General features: G+C 41.0%; 1 protein-coding gene across 1 annotated transcript; it reads right to left on the bottom strand.

Annotated features, from left to right (window-relative positions):
- Positions 1-3,267: 3,267 nt before the first annotated feature.
- LOC311262457 (interleukin-1 receptor type 1-like) lies at positions 3,268-21,142 on the bottom strand. The gene is made up of 11 exons (XM_084361841.1): positions 21,007-21,142; positions 14,591-14,801; positions 13,894-14,059; positions 11,217-11,379; positions 10,740-10,802; positions 10,392-10,518; positions 10,010-10,149; positions 9,131-9,277; positions 8,799-8,960; positions 7,404-7,607; positions 3,268-6,584 (listed from the first exon to the last, which is right to left on the bottom strand). Exons 1-11 carry the CDS (start codon positions 21,071-21,073, stop codon positions 6,391-6,393), a joined length of 1,644 nt encoding a protein of 547 aa, XP_084217967.1. The 5' UTR covers positions 21,074-21,142; the 3' UTR covers positions 3,268-6,390.
- Positions 21,143-21,494: the final 352 nt, after the last annotated feature.

Raw genomic sequence — 21,494 nt, 5'->3', positions numbered from 1 at the left:
AACATTGTTTGTGTACACAAAGTGTGTGAAAAAGACGGTTTTGAACTACTTACGCTTAGCTACTGGGACTCCGGCGCGCCGCCGCCATTCCAGGCAAAAAGTGTCGATCTCCGAGTGCGGCCATCATGACGGAGAGTAACGGTGGGACGCTCTGTAATATGTGGCTCCCTTGTCAACATGGACGTCAGTGTTGCTTTTGACTAACGACAGAACAACGAATTATCCGCGAATTCATCTGGAAATAAGCCCGAGGAGCGTCCCACCGTTACTCTCCGTCATGATGGCCGCACTCGGAGATCGACACTTTTTGCCTGGAATGGCGGCGGCGCGCCGGAGTCCCAGTAGCTAAGCGTAAGTAGTTCAAAACCGTCTTTTTCACACACTTTGTGTACACAAACAATGTTCTTACTGCTCGTGTCATGAGTAGAGACCCTGGTGATGCTACCAGTAAAGTTTCATGATGTGTGGAGCCTTCTTAGTGGTCTAAAAATAGACATTTTGATGCCGTCGTGGTATGCCCTATGTACTCCCGTTCAAAATGAGCTTGCCCCAAAGCGAAACTACGGTAAATCTTAAAAGTGCCTCTTTGGTCATGAGTGTGCTTGTACGTGAAGGTTTGACTCATACCCAATCATAAATAAAGCCTCGGTTGCTTTTTGGCGAGAGTTTCACTTTAATCCTTGTTCCCGCATGGTGGGTACTAAACCGGCTGGCTCTAACCCAGGGGAAGGTCTCGGTCCACGCTGTGTTAAATCTGGACGCATATTTCTTTTTTTCTTTTTCAGTTTTTCTTTTCTTTGGAGGAGTGTCAGGTGTCACTCTTTCTCTGACTCTATCCATCTCTGTCCGAACGCTGAACTGAGCGGGAAGACAGAAACCACCAGCGAGTGACCTCTTCTGATTACACCCCGCCTTTCCGAAACCCCGCTGTTCCGAAAATAGACTTCCATTCTTCGTAATGGCGGGGTTTCCCATTTTTTCTAAAGACCCCGCTATTCCGAAAAAGCTATTGGGGTACCCCTGACCCTAACCCTAACTACACCTAACCCTATTGGGAAGTAATTGGAACTTGAAGGTCGGATTCGGAACAGCGGTGTTTCGGAGTGGGGGTGTTTCGGAATGGAAGGCCGTCCCCACTTCTTCTTCTTATTGTTTTCCGGCAGTATCAGCGCTACTTGGCGTATCACTGCCTCCAGCGAGTGACTGAGTCACGTCACCGGCTTGCCTCATACGCGCAGGCAGGCCAGGGTTGCCAGATACTGCGACAAATATCCCCCACAATCTTACTTGCTTCCTTCACTGTAAAATCAGGAGATTAACGGGAGAAATTACTGACCAGTGACCGGGAGCATCGCGGGAGATAGGGTTAAAAATCGTGAGTCTCCCGCGTGAATCGGGAGAGTTGGCAACCCTGAATTAACAGGCATTTCAATTCATTTGCATCCATGACAGCTTATTTTCATCGAGGCATGCTGCTGAGAGGCATGCTTCATGGGAACGGCCATGTGCATGCATATGCTTACATGTTTTGTCCAACCTATAGTAGAAAGGCCCAGTGAAGGCTCAGAATTAAAAACAAATGTATTGCATTAGTTGTCATGAAGACCCGTAGCCAAAATGTGTGTGATTTGGTTGAAGAGATACCATAGTTTGGGGGAATTTTACTGTTTTTCCCACTTTCCCAGAGGTCAGACCTTTTTATGAGTTTGGTGTAGTCTGAAGTTATGTCAAACAGCAATATATTACACTACTTATCAATCAAGAACAGAATCCTGTTCCCATAGGCATCCAGGAATTGAGATTCTAGATTCTTAGACGAAACTAAGCCAGTAAAGTAAATGGTCTGCATCTTATAGCGCTTTTCCTCTCGGACAGCTCAAAGCGCTTTACAACACATGCCACATTCACCCATTCATACACTGATGCCGGAGGCTGCCATGCAAGGCGCCAAGTGCTCATCAGGAGCAATTTGGGGTTCAGTATGTTGCTCAAGGATACTTTGACATGTAACTAGGGGTAGCCGGGATTCGAACCAGTGACCTTCCGATTACTAGACAACCCGCTCTACCTCCTGAGCTACAGCCGCCCCGTAAGAGTGAGGGTGGCACCTTTTCCCCGAGCTTTGTCAGAGAGCTTTCTCAAACCGGGCTCTCCTCACTCTCACACTGTCATGGAGCGTCCCTCTGATGCACCCTCCATTCAGGTGTAGGGCAGTGGGAAGAACTTCCCTATCTGACAGAAACAATAACAACATGTAAATATACATCACTTGTCCATCAAATGAACATCGTCTACCATTTTCTAAAGTAGGAAAGGGTATGCTTGATCCCAAATACAGTGTAACCTTCAGGTTGTTGATGTCAGCATGACACAATTAAATGTGTTTTTTTGATTTTGAGCAGTCACACAGAGCGTATTTCATGAGGAACACAACACAGCGTTTTAGACTTGCCGTGGGAGGGTTTTATAACCCACATCCACTCCAGGCTTTTTGTTTTATAACGTGCTGTGTTTTATGTATTTTTAATCACACAAGGTACAAGGTACGAAATGAAAGTTTGTAAACTCCTTCAATACACAAATTACAGAACATATATAGAATTATTAATATAATGTACATAAACACGTAGTGCATATCTTGAATCTGCGTCAGGGTGAATGTACGTAGGCAGCAGCAACAAGATGGTGATGATAATGGTGTCAGCATCTTCATATCAGAAGTTTCAACATCTGGGAAACTCTGTTGCTCAACTTAAACTGTGTGTGAGCAAAAAGCATTGATGTTATCCACCTCTCCTCCAGCTGTAGTCATGTCAGTCATCTCAGAACACGGTCCGCCCATCGAGTGCAACAGCTTGATCCAAGATGCTGTGGAGGAAGCAGGTCTCTGTGGGCACAACAGTCTCTGATTTCACATTGTTTTGCCGGCCTGAGGCCTAAGTTGTCCATTTCCTTTTCCTGTGACCAGACATTATCCAGGAGCAGACTTAAACCAAGCTGGATTAGCATCGTGGCTCTTGTACGACTCTCTTCCTCCCTGGGGCAGTCCAAACGGTCAGGTTGGATGGTTGTTGTTCTTTACCACAAGTGTTGCATGTAAGATGTATGTAAGAGCAATCTTCTTCTAGTTTCTACATCTAGTGAGAGTGCATCACATGCATACAGGTGGAGAAATACACAGACCGCCCAGCTCCTAGTTTATCTCTCGTTTCCCCAGACACCACCGTCCATCTGTCACAGAGCTGACTATTCAAACATGGGTTAATGATTAAAAGTAACCAACCGATTGTTTATTGATACTGTAATTATGGATGCATTCACAAATACAATCAGACATGGTCGCTCAATTTCACAGTTTCAGAGCATCTACTGTATGGAGGATATTTGTGGTCATAATCAGAATTAAAAATAACCCAAATAGAAAATGAAAAAAACAATTAACTAACAATTCAAAGTTTAAAAATATTAGACTATGCAGAATAATCAGGCCAAAAAAAATGTTTAAAGAAAAAGGACATTAACAAAGCAAGTAAAATGTTCACTTGAAACATCAAATGTGTTTCTCAAAATGTGGAACTGTTCCCTTTATAACAAGTGACTGAAAGAAATCAGGGCTGAGGCAGAAGCGAAAGGTTCAAATCCTCAATCAGACCACCGAACAATGTGCAGCTGTGGTGTACACACCCATTCATTGACATACAGTGTACAGCCAAGTTGGAATGATGCCACTCCTTTACGACATTGATACTGCACCCTGGCAGCAACACGTCATGATGGTTATGTGAGGCTCTTCCCATCAGAGGGCAAACTCTGCAGGTTCCCAAACACAATTTGACACATATGAGTCAGAGTGGATTCCAGTAAGCTGAAAAGTCAGTAAGCCAGACACAATACAAAGTAATAAATACTATTTTTTCTCCCACAATGAGGCATGCAGTAAATCTCCTTTTCTAGAAACCACAACTACTGGAAACATCAGTCAGTAATTACAGTTACACCCCGCTGTTCCGAAAATCGACTTCCATTCTTCGTAATGGCGGGGTTTCCCATTTTTTCTAAAGACCCTGCTTTTCCAAAAAGGTTATTGGGGAACCCCTGACCCTAACCCCATTTGGAAGTAATTGGAACTTGAAAGTCGGATTTGGAACAGCGGTGTTTTGGAATGGAAGGCCGTCCCCAGTAATTACAGCAATTGAAGCCCTAAATCTAATGTGTTGTACGATTGGTGATCTTAATTTTTTGGCCCCAGGCAAAGAATCACAAAATACATCTCAATGGTAATGAGAGGTAAATGTTCATAGCACCGTAAATCTACTGAAAATAAATGTTCTCTTTTATTTTATTTTTCCCACTTAACATTCATATTGATAACATAATTTATTTACAGAGCTTGTAGAAAGGTGCTGAATAGAAGTATCTCTGTTCCTTAAAAACATTTTTGTGATTGTGAACTTTGTCATTAAATAGGTTATAAATGTATTTCCTTAAAACATGTAAAAAGCCATTCAACCATTTACAATTTAATTGTGGAGCGAGGCTGCCGCCCTGCTGCGGAAGCGGTATAAATACGTTCAGCGCATTAGCTTCGGTGGTTTTCCCGCTAGCTCTCGAGTCTTGATTAGCATCGCTTACGATTGTTTGCAGCTAGCTAACCAGTGAACCAGTCAGCTAACCAGTCATGTCTCCTCCACGTAGCTCATGCATCTTTCCTGGATGCCACAGTGTGCAGGCCAGGGCAATGGCTCAGTTAGCTTATTTAAGTCTCCTACCGACACAACATAAGGAAATGGTGGATCGATTTTGTCAAGAGGAGCTACTGTGGAGAGTTCAAAATCACCACCAACACCCGTCTCTGCAGTGTCCACTTTACCCCTGATAGTTACAGCAACTACCACCAGGTAAAGTCTGGATTTCTGAAGAGTCCGTTGACGCTGGTCAGTGGGGCCGAACCGTACCTCTCCGTCCCCGGCTTGCATCCTCCCGTCCTGCCGACAGCGGCTGCCACCATCACGGCCACCGGCATTATGTGCCCACCACCGATCCTCTCCGTCCCGCCGACAGCAGGTGCTCTCATCTCCGCCACCGGCATTACGTGCCCGCCAGTGTAAGTGTGTGCTTATGTTATAAATACTGTATTCTTTTAATTAAATGCATTTTGCTGAAGGTGCAAATCCTGAAAGTGATTTTACTTCGTGCATCCTGTCATGCCCATGTAATGTTAGCAAATGTTATTGCATTTAATCATGACATGATTTGGCCTGATTCCCTGAGCGAGTCCATCTGACAGCACAATGATAATCCACAGGTAATATTTTATGTGCACCAATATAGCTATGACAAGGAATTATATGTAGACTGGGATTTAAATTACTGGGAAATAAATTACCATTCTGATGGAGACTGTGAGGAACGAGGCTGAGCACTGTCAGTGTCTGACTCAGAGTCAGTTTCTGGCTCTGATGGCTCAAACAGGTAGTGCTGGGTCCTTCAGATGATGCTGCTAGCACTAGCTTCAATTGTTGCTGTAGGCTACGTCCTTGTGCAGTACACAGAGGGCTCCCCTTCCACGCATGGGCGTGGTTCCAGCGCCTCTAACTGACACGCCCCCAGCGTTTCACAGCAGAGAGAAGTGCTTGTTTTTCCATGATTTTGAGACCTAATTTTATAATCTTTCAAATTTGGCTCAGTGGTCAATGATACATGTTAATGTGGTGTGACAAACTCATAACACAAATTTTTTGCTGCTTTACACGCACTTTAACGTGAGCTAACATTAGCAACGTTAACGTTGTCCAGCTAGCTATCTAGTTTGCTAGCTAGCATTTGCAACATCGGCTAGCAAACATGCTAGCTAACTTTGCTAACGCTAACGTTAAACATCTTGTCTTAAAAAACTTCAGAGAAATACAGGTTGCAGGTTTAATGTCGAACTGAATCACTGAATGTATTTTTTGCTGCTGGAGGAAAAGGCAGAAGATCTTCATCAGTGTGTCTGTTCTGATCGATATCTGACGACTGAAAAACAGAGTGAAGCTGCTCTTGAAATGTTTTCTCTTTCTCTAAAAGTTTATAGTACATAAAGTTCCCGTCAAAGCATAAAGGAAAGTTTAGAAGGAAATGCTCAAATGAAAGGAGGAGATGAGTCCAAAGGATGACAGGCTGTGATGTGTGGGACAGAGCTGCCAGGAGGTATCCTGTCCTGCACCGGGAAGTAATCCAGCAGATGTCATTGTGGCTTGGCAGCACCGATGTGAAATTCATTGTGCGTACCTCACCAGTCTGTTTACAATAATGTGTCATGTCAAAAATTACAGGAAACAGGCCTGTGTGTCCAACAAAACGGCCTCTGTTTAATCCCATGCATGAAACCTTTTAGTTTTTTCACTTGGTTCAGACAGTAGTGTGGCGTTTCCCTCCTGGCACTGAGGGCATGTGGTACCTCAGATTCTTCCAGAAGTTTCTGTTTGAGCACAATCTGGTGAGTTTGTGGGTTCGAGGGGACGGTTTCTGCCACTTCAGAGATCCTTGTTTCCTCTTGATATAGCGCAGAGACTCTGGCAGGCGACTGTAATCCACCGGACCATCTGGTAGAATAGAACAAAGTGTCGATCATGTATTCAAATAAACATGTTAAATATACTTATTCAATCAAACCTTCACAGTAGTTAGTGAAACAACAATAGCATGTTTCCCAATGGCACCCTTCAGAGCTCTCTGCCTGTGTAGTTGTTAGTTCTTTGCTGAACTTTGCCACTTTAATTGTAGTGTAACAGGTTTATACCCACACAAAGGAATAGTTCAAACTTTTGGGAATGCCCCTGAATGAAGTTATTATGACTAAGGTTCAGGCACAAGACCACACTATGATCTCAGACAAATCCAATTATCTGTGCCTTGCTAATTCAATACATACTGTAGGTTTGTCTCACTCTCTCTCACATGGTTGTCTCATTTCCCATGATCCAAACTATTTTGAGACTAACTGGTTAGAGTCGTGTTTTATTGTCACATGTCTCAGGCCTGTGTTCCAAGTCTAACACTTTAGCAGAGGAGCTGCAGGTGCAAGTGTGGTCTACACAGGATGCCTTCAGGCACAGCATTGAGATAAAGTTCACTTCAGGTTATGATTATGTGTGTACAAGGCGAGAGGGGACACCACCTGTGAAGAAGCTGGACTGATTGTTAAGATGAAGTTAAACTTTACAGACGCCCAAGGGCCTTTACCTCTTAAACATGTCCAGTAAACAGTCAACTTTCTCCATAGATAGAGAAGAATGTAATATGTTCACTTCTGAAGCAAAGGAGGGCTGCAGCCGATGTATTAAAATACACCGTCATGAAATCACTTTGCAACTTCTAGTGGCTTGAAGAACAGCCAGACGCTCCACAAAATCTGCCCTCACCTATTTCCACCAGGATCACTTTGGGGTCGTTCCGAGTCAAAGCATCGAAAAGGCCGATTTTTTGCTCAAAGCACAGCTGGCTTTGGTTCACAGACAAGAGTTCGTCTTCTTTTCTGCCATCAGTGAAGAATTTACCCTCACGCGACATGATGATTATCAGTCTTCGGCACTGTCGCAGTGTAGCAGCAATGGCATCATGAGCCGCTGTAAGAGATTAATCACAGGAAACAAAACAAGTCAGCACTGCTGGGTAAAACTCTATCTCTGCACACCGAAAACAACCTGTTTTTCAGTCAAAGGACAAGACTTTTTTTTTTTTGTTATACAATATTTTACCAAGCCCATTTCCTACAATACAATATGTACTTAAATTACAGACCTTTTCCCAAAGTATGACCTAAGGTTAAGGGCAAATTTCCAACATCTGCTAGGCAGACACTTCTTCTGTTCCTAGGAATCCAACTGTTTAACACCACAAAGCTGTGAAAGGCAATGTGTGACAGTATCACTGTATCACCTTTGTTTATATTGTCAGTGTTACCAGCAGGTTTAACCAGATTAAATCAAGACATTCTATCTTTTGGGGCCTGTAGAATATTCTGAGAAACAAGAAACAACATTGTTTCCAGAGACAAATCAAGCAATCAGCATGTCTTTATGATTTTGCAACCAGGTATTCAAAGCTCTCCCTGCTGGAGATTTCAAGCTTTCACGTTTTGAAAAATCTGAATAAAAGAAATGATGTTGTTTACACAGCCCTTTGCAGAGGTGAGAGAGAGTCAAGCATCATCAGTGGGAAATAACGACGCGCAGAGTCGTAATATTTTCACATCTTACCCAAACCAGGAAAAGACAAACCAACACTGTTTTGGTGAGTTTGATTTAGTTTGGAGGAAGTGTGTTTTATAATGAGTTAACGAGGCAGTTAAGCTCGTCTCAGTCTGTTAAAAGAGAGAAACTTGAATAATAGTATGGTTGTATTTTTCTGTTTAGTAAGGATGTTGGAGTATTTCATTTCTTGATGTTTTGGGTGTTTATTTTGTTCATTTATTACACTTAATACTATCTGTCGATAGCGTTAGTTCATTTATTGAAGGTTTTCAACTACAGTTCTGGCCATATCTTAGACATTGCCCCTTTAAATGCATCATTAAGGAACAATTGCAATAAGAAACAAATGCAATAAAACATGAAAATAGGTTGGGAGTTATTCAAAGTGGGCAGTTTGATTACCAGTGCAGATCACAGATTATGTAAAGTTACCCTGTGGAGCCAACACAATAAAGAAGGTTTAAAAAACAGGTTACAGGTTAAATAAAATGGTTTCGCAAATATTTTTACAAGGTAAGAAATGTGTTATTATGCTTATTAGACTATCAGGATGGCATTCCTGACCTTCTCCAGGGCAGTCATCACGTCCTCTGATGTACAGGGAGTAGCCGTGATGTTTCTCCAGCTCATCAGGCAGGATGTGCAGGGCAAAGCTTGCTGTCTCAGCTGAACTGGCGTCGGCATGCAAGTAGCTCACGTAGGCGTCGTAGAGCTTCCCATCATCAGCTGTAGAGAAGATTTTATCACACCTTTCAACACGTTGGTTAATTTCCTATTGAACTCGTTACATAATGTGTCCCTTCCATTGAACTGACACCTGTGCAAACAAGCGTTCCTGGCAGAAATGATAAAAACATTTCAGAGAAATGTCCAGCCTCTTAAGTTGAGATCTTTACCTTGTGGCTTGGCAAACTGTCTCAACAGTTTCCTGTACGCCAACACCAGCTCTACTTTAAATAAGAGGAAGGCAGCAGCCAGAGCCAGAGTAACCAGGGTGGCAGAGAGGCAGAGAGCAACAGTGGTGTGGAGGTCACTGTGGTCGGCTGGAGAGGGGAGAGGGAGGACAAATTTAACATTCAAGTTAGTTAGTTCTGATTCTGATTCTGATTCTGATAAAAATGCACATAAATAGAGAATAAAGGCTGCGAGCCAGATGAGCAGTGACAGTTAAGTCTTTAGGATACACTCCAGTACGTGGCCCAGTGTGTGCAAACACCTGAACATCACATATGTGATTGTAACATCTCATCACAGCTTGAGTATTAATCTGCTTCAAAAGTAAATACCACCATTCTAAGGGTTTCAGACTTTCCATCAAATGTTGCATCTGGCTGCAGAGATGTGCCCTCACTCAGACACAAAAGCATTACTGCGGTCCAACACTGATGCTTGGTTATAAGGCTTGGCTCACAGTCAGCGTTTGTGTTTCAAACTGTTACCACAAAGGCTTTACTTTGTGTTGACCTCAAGCCCATTTGTTTCATTTTTAAATCACCTTCATGGGTGAGATTATGTTGAATGCTGAGCTGAAGTCAACAAACAGCAGCTTGATGTAGCTGTTTCTTGTTCTCCAGGTACGCTGAAGACTGAGTGGAGGGCAGTGAAATGAAATGCATTGTTTGAGATCTGAAATGTATTTTTAACAGAAGTTCAAAACAGGTTTTGTTCTCCTTTGGGTTGACGTCTCCTTTACATTACTGTAAAGTTTAATAGAATAAAGAGAAGAGAAGAGAAAAGAAGAGACGAGACGAGACGAGAAGAAGAGATGGAAATACCTTCTTGAAGCAACATCCAGCCGACATTTTGTTCAGCTGGGTTGTCTATATGGCACTGAATGGGGACATTCAGGAAATGACGAGGAACTTTGGAGATGGACAGATTGGACTGAAGATACACTGATTTTCCTTCATGAACACTAAAAGAGACAGGACCAAGTTCATAGATCAGGCAATCATGAATATGGTCAAAATGTAATATTCTTTTGTTTTGCTTTGATAAAAGCTGCTATAGCAATATTTAGCAGCTAGGAGGCAGAAAGATTCTCAACAGAGAATTATTCTGTAATCTGTGCCGTTCTTCTTTTTCAAAGAAGTGTCACAGTGTCAGTCTTGTTTTGTATAAAATCTCTCTCATGTCCATGTGTAGACTGAAACTTACAATCCACTGCTCACGTTGAGTTCCTTGTGGTCATCGCTGTGGGTCCAATCAACAGTCCAAAAGATTTTGGTCTCACTGTCCTCACTGTAGCCTATGAAGGCCTTACAATTCAGCTCTGCTCTTGTTCCTGGTCATTGGTCAAATTAAAAAACAAAGGAGCTGTCATTTTACACATCCTGGTGTAACTGTCAAATATGTATCTGCACTGTAATCGATTTCAGAATTTTGTACCATGAAAAATACTGAAAACAAACATGTAAAAAGATGCTCTGAGAGTATGTGGTAAACTCAGACCTGACAGATGTACTGTATGTGCTGAATGGTTAGAATTTGTGAAAAGTTACTTGCCTACTTCAACCACGACCCTTCCCCCTAGTGGATACACGATCACAGGCGGCATAAAAAGGGAATCTGTACTACGTAAAGACACATGATCAGTGTAAGAGCAAAGGATACAATACAATAAAACAAAAGACAATGTACTGACACAGTGCCAATAAATTCAGAGGATCTCTGTGGGGAAGCTGAGTGGGAGTGTTACTCCTTCACTTTCACAACACACAGCTTCCCTGCTGCTCTGGCCTGATGAAACTTCTTATTTTAGAAAATGACAATCGTAATGTGACTTTTACAATCCAGCGCATGTACATGTATTACAAATAGGATAAATAATTTCCATAATAACCTATTGATTTACAAAAAAAGCTTCATATAACGTAAAATCATCATAATAAAATGTAAAATCATCATGATAAAATATAAATTATTTCAGTGCTAGGATTCAATCTGATGACACTTCACGTTAAAAAGATCTACAGTACATACCGTTGCTAATATTCAGCCTGATGCTGCGTCCAGTGGTGTAGTTCCTGCCGTCCAAGCTAATGTCTACCAGGCAGGTGTATGTCCCAGCATCCCTCTCTGAGACTTCAGGACCTCTCATGAAGCCATCCTTATCCACAGAGACGTTCTCCACTGGCTGGCACTCCTACACACAGAAACAGAGACTGTGATTCTTTTTTCACAGCGTGATGATGAGGACAAACTGTATTTATAGAGCACTTTTTGGAAAAACAACTTACGGAGTGTTTCACACAAGAAAACACATTAAAAGACAACAAACATTAAAGCAAACAAATTAAATGAAATAAGGTTAAACAGGAGCCAGGTCCAAGCAGACCAAAGAACTGGCACTTGCTATACATGCTACCAATAGACTTTATCTATGGCCTTTTGGTCGTGAGGTAGAGACCGACCAATACTGGAGATGGATATATCAGTCGATAATAGAGCACTTGCCCCTCAGGTCTTCTGCTATTGTACTTAAGGCAAAAGTCAATAAAAATAATCTTTAAAAAACTGTTAATAAGTGCATAATAAGGAAGTTATTAACCGTAATAAGGCAATGTTCTCGATGTATAGATCTGTTAGTAAATACATAAATGTAATAAAGTGTGATTCAACGTAAAAGAGCAACAAAAAAAGCTTAGTAATGGTTTTACAATGACTTCATTAGTAAGTTTGTATGCTTTTGTAAAACAATTGTTCTTATACATGTCTACAGTCTATCAATAAACATGTTCATTATGCTTTTATTAACTTATTAAGGCCTTACTACATATTAACAAACGCTTCTTATGATAAATGTGAATTTGTAGGTTACAGGCTTCATATACAGCTGTGTGAGAAGTTTATACATTTTTATTTTTCTATTTATTCATTTTATTTTTATGCATCGTTTCAGAAATTAGTGACATGCATTTGTTCGTAGGACCTATTTACTGTTGCTTTTGGTCTTTTTGTGGGTTTGTTGCAGCCCAGTCTTCAGGATAACATGTTAGCAGTCAACATTCCTGCAAACAACTGATGCGCTCACACTTGTACGAGTCATAGGCTGTGTACTATACTGACATTTGTACAAACTATCATCTCTTGTGCACATTTCATGACTTCTATATTGGGAGACGGAGGGATGATGGTGGGGTTACAGGCAAAAAGATTGGCAAGATGGTGACTGCAGTTCCAGACTGCATTTCAACATTGATAAGTTTGACAGCACTGCATATTTTTAAGGAGACCTCAGGACAGTTTCCAGCTCCGTCTGTGATGACAAAAAAAAACAGGTATTTTTGGCCAAACTTGGTAATTTCAAAATCCAACGAAGTGTTTTTTTGTGCCTGAACCTAACCAGGGAGTGTTGTTGCAAGATAAACTTAAAATATTTACATTGATAACATTTATTCTGGCGATTGGGTTTGTTGCCCTTATCCTTTAAGCTCAATTATATAGAGCAATTGATGGAAACATACTGCAAAAAGGTATGGTTGTGTGCATGTGTTATTTTTAAAGAAATCATTTGATTACCTCTATTTTCTTTTGTATAAGATTGTGCTCTACAAATAAAATCAAACTTGATTATGCATGCAGGCGAACTTTCCTGAGGAATGCGAATGGCTAACTGGTGCAGGTTTTCTGATACTATATACTTAGTTGGTATGTAACGATATACCGAATTTGCCTATATCGACTGTCTCTGGGCTCGTTAGGTGAAGCAAACAGGCCAGCTGTGGAGAGGTTGGGCTGCCACAGGGCTGCCCTGCTGCTGCTCCACCACCCATGGCTTACAATGCACTGTACTGTATCAGCTCCACCCTTGGCTGTTTTTTTTTTTTAAACGAACCGTGAGAAAAACACAACGTCAGCCCATTATCACCAGGCAGCCACTGAACATAGAGTTAAGCGACACACCCCAGGGCCTGGGTGCCCTTTCAGTAATGATATCACACCGTGAATTTTTGGTGTTGTAAGCTATTCTATTGAGTGACCTGCACTGTAATGGTCTAGATATATTTCAGTTCCTCTTATATGCTTTAAACAGTTTAGACTGGTATATCCGGGACAACAGTGATTCTGTAGAAGTGTTCTGTATGTGATGTGCTGCAGTTGACATATAAGCTGAATTAAAATTGACACCACATGCGTTCCCACAATGGAGGCTCCATGTGGTTATTTCATATTTTCTGTAAAGTATATCAGTATTGTTACATCCCCACTATATAGTGTGTGCAGCATGGCCTGTATGGGCCCCTTCTAGACCCTGTTCGCTATAGTTATCTACAGCAATATGAAATCTATAAACCAAAGTCAACATCATGCAGACAGCAGATGTTTTGTACAACCTTCACTCGGATGTCAGTACACTTTCACATGTTCCAGGAGGGGGCAGTGTTGCATTTATCAAGCCATGTCATTGACTGTTTCTGTGCACTCTTCATTACATTCTTTTCCATCTGCTAGGTTATTATAAACTTCATAAGTGACTACTGACCCAGTGCATTCCTACTCTGTCAGCTTTTAAAAGCACAAACTGGTCTCACTGATCAGCATGCGTTCTTTGTGTTTAATACAAACTGAACTTGAAGCTAAACAAAGGGAAAAGACATACAGTAAGGCGTATAAACAAAGTGAATACAGCACATGAATATCATGGGGCTGTGCATACCTTCATCCATCTTATGTTCACTGTGTTATTCAGTTTGAAGATCTCTTTCTGTTTGCAAGGAAGGTGTACACTGACTTCCAAAGGGACGATTTCAGTCTCAGATGGATCAGGACACTCTTCACTGGACACTGACACCATAAACTTTATCCCTGATCCAGTCTCGTCCCTAAAGAGACGGAGATAAACAGTGAGACAGCTGCAGGACAGACCAGCCTGAGCAGCAGCAACATATATGACCTTATACTGAATGGGTCTGGTTTGTTTGAATTGAAAACTAAGATGATCTCTGTGGGGAACGATTTGAGTAATTCAGATTAAGTCAAAATAAAATAAATGAATAAAATAAGTAAACATTTTTTTCCATTTTATTTTTCTCTAAGCCTATGAGCAGTTAATCAGGTAATGACTGAAAGAAAACTGAACAAGAGGTTATTGAGGACTAGGATGGAAAAATAGGGGCACAATTTGGGGCACTGTTTGGCCCAATTCGCCATATGCTGCTGTTAACTCCTCAGCATCACATGAAATTCAACAAAACCAAAAACTACAGCCTCCAAAAAACATGAATTCAGTTGTCCATGGTGCAGACAACATATTAGAAACACCTCTCTGTACTTCATAAAGCAGCATTGAGTTCTTAATGCAGTCAGGATCAGATGCAGTAGAGCGCACTACAGGCATACAGGAGCTTCTATACCTTTTGTTACAGGTGTAGGATCCGTGATGAGACATCTGCACAGGCAGGAACCACAGTAACCCGTCCCTGACTTCCACTCCAGTGGGCAGTGTCAGGTTGTGCTTCTCCCCTCTGCTCCAGGTCACATTGGCATGAGCATCAGCTCTGGGGCACCTCAGCACAAAAAGGTGGCCAACGCTCACATGGTAGGTGTCTGGTGCCCCGCTGTGGTCTGGATGTGACAGTGCAAAGAGAGACCAGTCATGTGCTAGTGAGAGAACATTTGGACTCAAGTATACAGAGATGACATGCTGCTGCATCAGTAGAGTGGACAGAACTTGTGGAGTAGATTTGTGTTCACTGGCACAAATAAGCACTTTGCTGCATATAAAGAGCATAAGGTCAGTTAATATGAATTGAATCCATTCATCCATTCATTACCTCGGCAAAGGAAGTTATGTTTTTCTGTTGGCTTGTCTGTTAAAAAGCAGAATATCGCCAAAACTAACTGATTGGTTTTTGGTGCAGATAGCACCACAATGTGGCCAATTACAAAGAGAGAACTTCTTAAAAAAGAGTCTTCTATATACTATATACTAATATGAGAAGAACAGTGGATTAAAGGATATTAAAGGAAATTAAACACTGGTGAAGGTATATTCTCTGACTGTTTTAATATGCTGTGATGCAAAAGCTGCTTTAATATTTCTGTGTTTTGCACATTCTAAAAATATGTTATATGAAAGAAACGGGCATGCCGATACATGGCAAAAGAAGACATTTTTTTTCTACTTTACTCTAATAATCAACACATTTTGCTAACCACTGATCAGCTGCAGTGCACACTGCAAGCACTGATGATGAGATAAAGATAATGCTCATTCTCATTCACTTTTTCAAACTCAAATTCCAGTCCATCTCCAAGACTGGGTACAGCAACACGGGATCATTTCTTTGTTCAAAAAGGTTGAAAATGATTCATCATGTGAGAATATTCATGATATTAAAACTAATACAAAAACTTTACAGCAAAGGGCAGGAAAGGAAAGATCCACAACCAAATATTAAAATGACTGGGAACAGTGACGCCAGCATCAACTACCCACACATTAAGTCATGTAGAGTGAAATGATTGTTCCGCAGCCCTGGTTTAATCCCCATTTTCGACTGTAAGATGGTGTACAGCACTGCACTCACCTCTAATAGCCAACACTGAAAACAATCATTCAAATGAAAGTGGCACTAGTAGCTGATGGTCAGTGCTAAGAGCCTAAAGTTATTTGAATAGCAACTTGTACATTACAAAGGAAACATATTGCTTAGAACAGATGTTTAAGTCCATGTTGTTCTTGTCTCTGCAGGTACTGTAGTCTTTTTTAAAATGAGTGCCATCCTCATGATTGTACCACTGATGTAAATGTTGATACTGTATAGCCAGTATAAATATATGGGTGACATTTTTTGCAGGGGTTAGTTAAAATCAGAAATAGGCCTTCTATATGACACATTTAAAAAGCTGCATAGTTTGTAGCCTTATAGTGTCAGTAGGCTGGGTTTTTCCGTGGTATTTGCTGTGGGTGTTTCTGTAAGACAATCGTCTGTCCCACACCTCTTATTATTTCAATAGGTCTAATTGTAACAGTAGTCTAAACAGGTTCTCCCACTCAGATGCCCCTGTTTATGACTCGACATGAACACAGCATAAGTAGGTGTGGGCGATACCACAAAATGTGGTTACAATCCGATACCAACTAATTCAAGGCCAATATCCCCGATACTGATACTTTTTTATTATTATTAACACAGGACAGTTTTTAAAGGCAAATAGGGTTAGGGTTAGGGCTTTTATGGTTATCGCCCCAACACTGGGGAACAAACTCCTACTAAACATCAGAGCAGCTGAGTCAGTGCCACAATTTAAAAAAGCTTTTAAAAACACACCTGTCCAGACATAATTATGTATTTTAAAGTGTTAATCCTGCTCTTTTATACTTTGTCTTATCTCTGTGTTTTATTTTTCTTGTATACTACTCTTTGCACCGTTATTGTATTTTGTGAAGCATCTGATTTTATTGGATTTTATCTGCTATATCCGTCTTTCTTGTACTTAATGTTCTGTGAAGCACCTCCTACATTTGGTTTTGAAAGGTACTATAGAAATAAAGTTTTTTATTATGTGTTTAAATAAGTTTGTGGTTTTGTCACAGTAGTGAACAGCTTTTCTACACACATCACAGTTCACAACTTCACAGCTTTCATTTACAACTGTGAAATAGCTCAAAACGATGCTCCTCTTGCTCTTAGACATCACTGCATGTTGGATGAAACTAGTGGTCAGGGTGCACACCGGGGCAAGCAGCGCATACACAACGCTGTTTCTACCTGTGAATGTTGCTAACTAGCGTTAGCTGTTTGTAGCAGTTTTTCAGGGATTCAGTAGGATGGGGCCGTGTAGCCTGTACTTATGTGAAGGGTTTTAGTTATAATCTGAGCTTTGTGTGGACAGCTTCAAGCCCGTCAACTCACACCTGACCTTAAACGCGTCTTGACTAAATGCGCTTTGTGACCACTTGAGGCCTGATCTCACTTTCCCGCTCGACGTACATCTCTGGAAGAAACTGAGTATTTACCCACAGAAAGACATATCTTCATGGATAACATTTTGCCGAATGTAGTAGTAGTCCCAAATAGTTAAGAACGTGGCGTAGACAGCGCCTCACAGAGTTCATACAGTTTCTCTGAATGCAACAAGTCTCAAAATTGAGCATTTTTAAAAGGGAATCTGGTGACTTTCTCCACTTTTTTCTTCCTCCAGACAAGTAGCCTATATTACATTATGTTTACTAGATTTGTAAAATTTGACATGTTTACCATCTATATGTGATATTCTTTGATAAATTTAGTGTTAAGTGTGTTCAAACAGCTGCTGGGAGGTAAGATGCATGGGCGTTTTCAGCGATGCTGATTTTTTACATGGAAAGAAACAACTTAATGTGTTGCATTTAATGCCGAATTTAAAAGGCACCTATGATTTAGAATTTGTTGATACCGTTTCACAAAGTTTGTTAAGTTTCTCCTCATGATGCAACAACAAGAAAAAGAAAGAAAGTTAGAATTAGATTTCTAAATTCAAATTGACTGCCAGGTTCTTTTGTACTAGATTTTCTTTTAAGGGAAAGTTTAGTTTGCTTGATGTTTCAAATATCTGAGTCCTCTGGCAAGATGTTTGTATGTATCTGATGAACATTTTGGTCTTCAAGAACCCTACATTTCTGTATCCACATGTCATGAGTTGAAAAAATGTTTCCTGCTTATACAGTAGCTGTAATTTCACATAGTATGTGAGAAGTATCGAGCTCCAAAAAGTTCTCTCACGTCACACTGAAAGTAAAAACCTAACCAAGGTGTGATGAGCTACTGAATATGTTTTCACCGGCATTTATAGCTTCAGCTCTTTTTTAGTGTAGAGCTTCACACTGAGTGAACAGTGTCCTTTGTGGTGCAGTGCTGCTGACGTCTTTCTGTGAGAGACTTCCTGGAGATGAATCAATAAAAGTGTCGAAGTCAATGTTTGCCTTCTCTGACCTATTTAATTAAAAGAGGGCAAAGGTTGAAATTACCCCCTGACACTGGCGTCCCAGTAGAGATGTAGTGAACTATGTGTTCCCAGTATAGAGCAATTAGAGAGTGCTGGCGCACAAAAACAAAAAAGAGAGACCAAAGATATTATGATGCAATCTATAAAATCAAAGGACTACTTATGATTTTCACTCACACATTGTGCAAGCACGGTAACACCAAATGGTTGGCCGCTAATGGGTGCTTGAGGTCCTCTCCTTCATTTAATACTTCCTCAATCCTGAATCCGCCCTCTCCTCATTCTTCAAAGGACATTGACATAAAAGATACGCGTAAGGTACATTAATAATTTGACTTGAAAAGATTCAAATGAGTAAGTTATACATAAGCATGGAAGTTGCCTACTTCTAGGCAAACAATAATGGACAAGGTTCCACAGAAGACCGGGGCTCGCGTCCCATGTGAAACAAAGCAATTTAAATTTAAACCTTGACTTCTTTCTCTTTCCTGTCATTGTGTAATATCCTGTGATTGTCAGAGGAAAAGGGACTACAAAGTTATTGACTGTTGAGCCACTTACATTCCAACCTTTACATACTAACACACTTTATGCACGCTTCACTTCCGCATTGGCGTAAGGATGTTTGGACATTTCCGGTTACCGGAAGAAAACATTAGACAGAGACAGTAGACAGTTATGATGGCAGAGATGCAGTATACAAGGTGTTTGCTGGAGTTGCCTAAAGTATCTGTTAATGATATATGGAGGGTCGTCCAGGCATCCAGTACAACACCACGTAGCAAATTGGATAAAGGCTTTAAATGTTTTGTTTCTTCATATCTTTGCAACTTTGAAGGTAATTTGCTAACGCTAGCTAGCCTGAGCTAGAAGCCTTGCTTTGGTGTTGCTCTAATCATGTTAATATACCTCTCACTTCATGTGTTTGTACTTTTATTAAAGTATCAGGTAAAACCAGGGCTACAAATGAGATCTCTGTGAGAGCCCACTGCTACCGCTCAATGAAGAAAATAAAGCCACCACATCAGCTGAGAGTAGGACTAGATTAAGTGACACATTCAAAGCTCTGTTGAACTTGTTCAAGGTTCTGTTCAACACAAGTTTTACTCTTTTAATGTTACCACATTTCGGCTTTGATTACCATTGCAAAGGGAACATCTTTGTCTGTGGTTTTCACGATAGCTGACCAGTGGTAGCCTAATGCCGTTACAGGGTAGCTGAGTGGGAATTGCCATGCTTTGTTGTTGGGTCTGTTGTTAAAAAATTGGGGTTTGGTTTAAAATGTAAACAATAATGAAATTACTACTTTTGCCTGACTTGATGACTGCAAAGACAGTACAATATTCCACCCAGCTATTCTTCAAACTGCTGATGTTCTACTCAAAACTATCCTGTCATCTTTACTTCATTCTTTATAAACATATGGCCCAACTTACTAACTACCACTACTACTAATTACCAACTAACAGAAGAATAGCATCTAGCAGACACTGTACATTGCAGCACACAACAGTGGTGCCTGGAAGAGCTGTCATCCCGTCTTTGAAAGGACACTTTTGTACGTTTACACGTCATCGCGTTATTAGTCAAGTCCAAGTCTTACAAGTAAAAACATTAACATAAACAACACAACAACAATGAAAATGAAGAGCTTGGGATGTTTTGACGACAAGCATTCAATGGCTGCATAGCACTCTACAGTAACCGGAAGTTTACATCCATCCTGAGATTTAACCGTCATGCTTGCCCGTGCATACCGCCTATTAGGGAGAGTTAACGTGTTGTGGCCCTTGAACATGACCACGACCAAAGCTCCCAAAAGATGTTTTTTTTTAATGTCAATAATGATTTACCAGTCATTATTCAATAGTAAGTAATTGATTACCTTCCTTACTGGCTGTTCTCACATCCTGACAGTTGTATGAAACACAACTGAACCTCTTCACACGTGTTCAGTTGTGGACGTATCAGGGGCTTTCAAGCAGCATCATGCAAAATTGGAATTTTTGATCTGTGTCATATTTATGGAGAACATATTTTCTGGATTTCCCTCTGATGTCCTCCTGCTCTGCCTCAACTCTCAGTGATTTACGAAGTTCCCCGATGGACAGATGAGCTATCAGCTAGTTAGCTCAGTTAGCTGTGCAGCTAGTTGTCCTATCGGCTGACTCTCCCACCGCGCTCCCTGCCAACATTCCCCACTGGATCCCCACCACCCAGAGCCTGAAACCCTCCTCCTCCTTCTGTTTAAACACTAACAGTCCCCTGTGCTCTGAGCTCCCAACCCTGGCAGAAACTGTTACATGCATTTGTGAAAATGTAATTATCACAGTCACATCTTATTATCTGTTCTGGAAAATGTAGTCTATGCTTAACACAGGCGATGCTGGATATCTCTCTTTTGAAGGGAAACCCCTAAGAAGAAATGCTCGAGCAGCTTTTTTTAAGTGCCTCTTTAACAGGTTACAAACAGGAAAAGCGGTGTTGCAACACCCGCCCTGTGCTGTAACTGTCAGCTTATTATTTAAGATGTGGTTAAAATGGTTCATGGTTTTCACTTCACTTCAAGACATTCTATATCTTTTCCCAACATAGGTTCAAAAGTTATTAGTTTTTTATTACTCAAACTGTTGATGGCAATGTTAATTATTTGCCTGGAAGAATACTGAAACTGAAAATGATCAATCCTAGGAGTCAGTAAATAACTTGAAATCAACAGCTGAACAACAGCTTTGTGTTGTAAATACTCTGTAAAGTAGGCAGAGTTTAGCTTTAGAAACAGCTTCTTAGCCTTTTTAGTTTGTAAAGAGTTCAGAAGAGTAGTGAGGATCATACTCACAGTGTGCGACAGCAGGTGCCAGAGACGGCAGGGCAGCCAGCATGAAGACCCAGCCTGCTGCTGTCATTGTCCTTGTCTGTGGGGGAAGACAGGTTACGTTCCATTTAACTCCCTGTGATTTTTCTCAGGCATGGCTCATGTTCTCAGCCGCACCAACTATGTACAATAAGGAAGGTTTGTTGACACATTTCCTGAGGGGTAAACTGAACAGAATTCTTTTAAAGGGAAGTGAGAAGTGCAGTTTACACAGCTGACATAAGGAAGGCAGGGCTGAAACACTCCAAGTGAAGTCCCAGGAACTTCCAGTGGCTGGTGTTTTTATGGAAAATGTCAAACGTTCACTGGAGGACTCTCTGTCAATCCCTTTCTTTCTCTTTCTCTTTCTGTCTACCTCAATGAACTGATTCAACTCTTTTAGTCATTCATTACACAGTACTTTAAATTCACCTGAACTTAAATTTACAGTATGGTTTCTCACAATGCTGCTT

Source organism: Pagrus pagrus (genome assembly GCF_965226575.1).
Source record: "Pagrus pagrus genome assembly, chromosome: 9".
Classification (NCBI taxonomy): domain Eukaryota; kingdom Metazoa; phylum Chordata; class Actinopteri; order Spariformes; family Sparidae; genus Pagrus; species Pagrus pagrus.
Note: the sequence above shows the minus strand (reverse complement) of the source record. Positions and strands in the feature narration are given on the sequence as shown.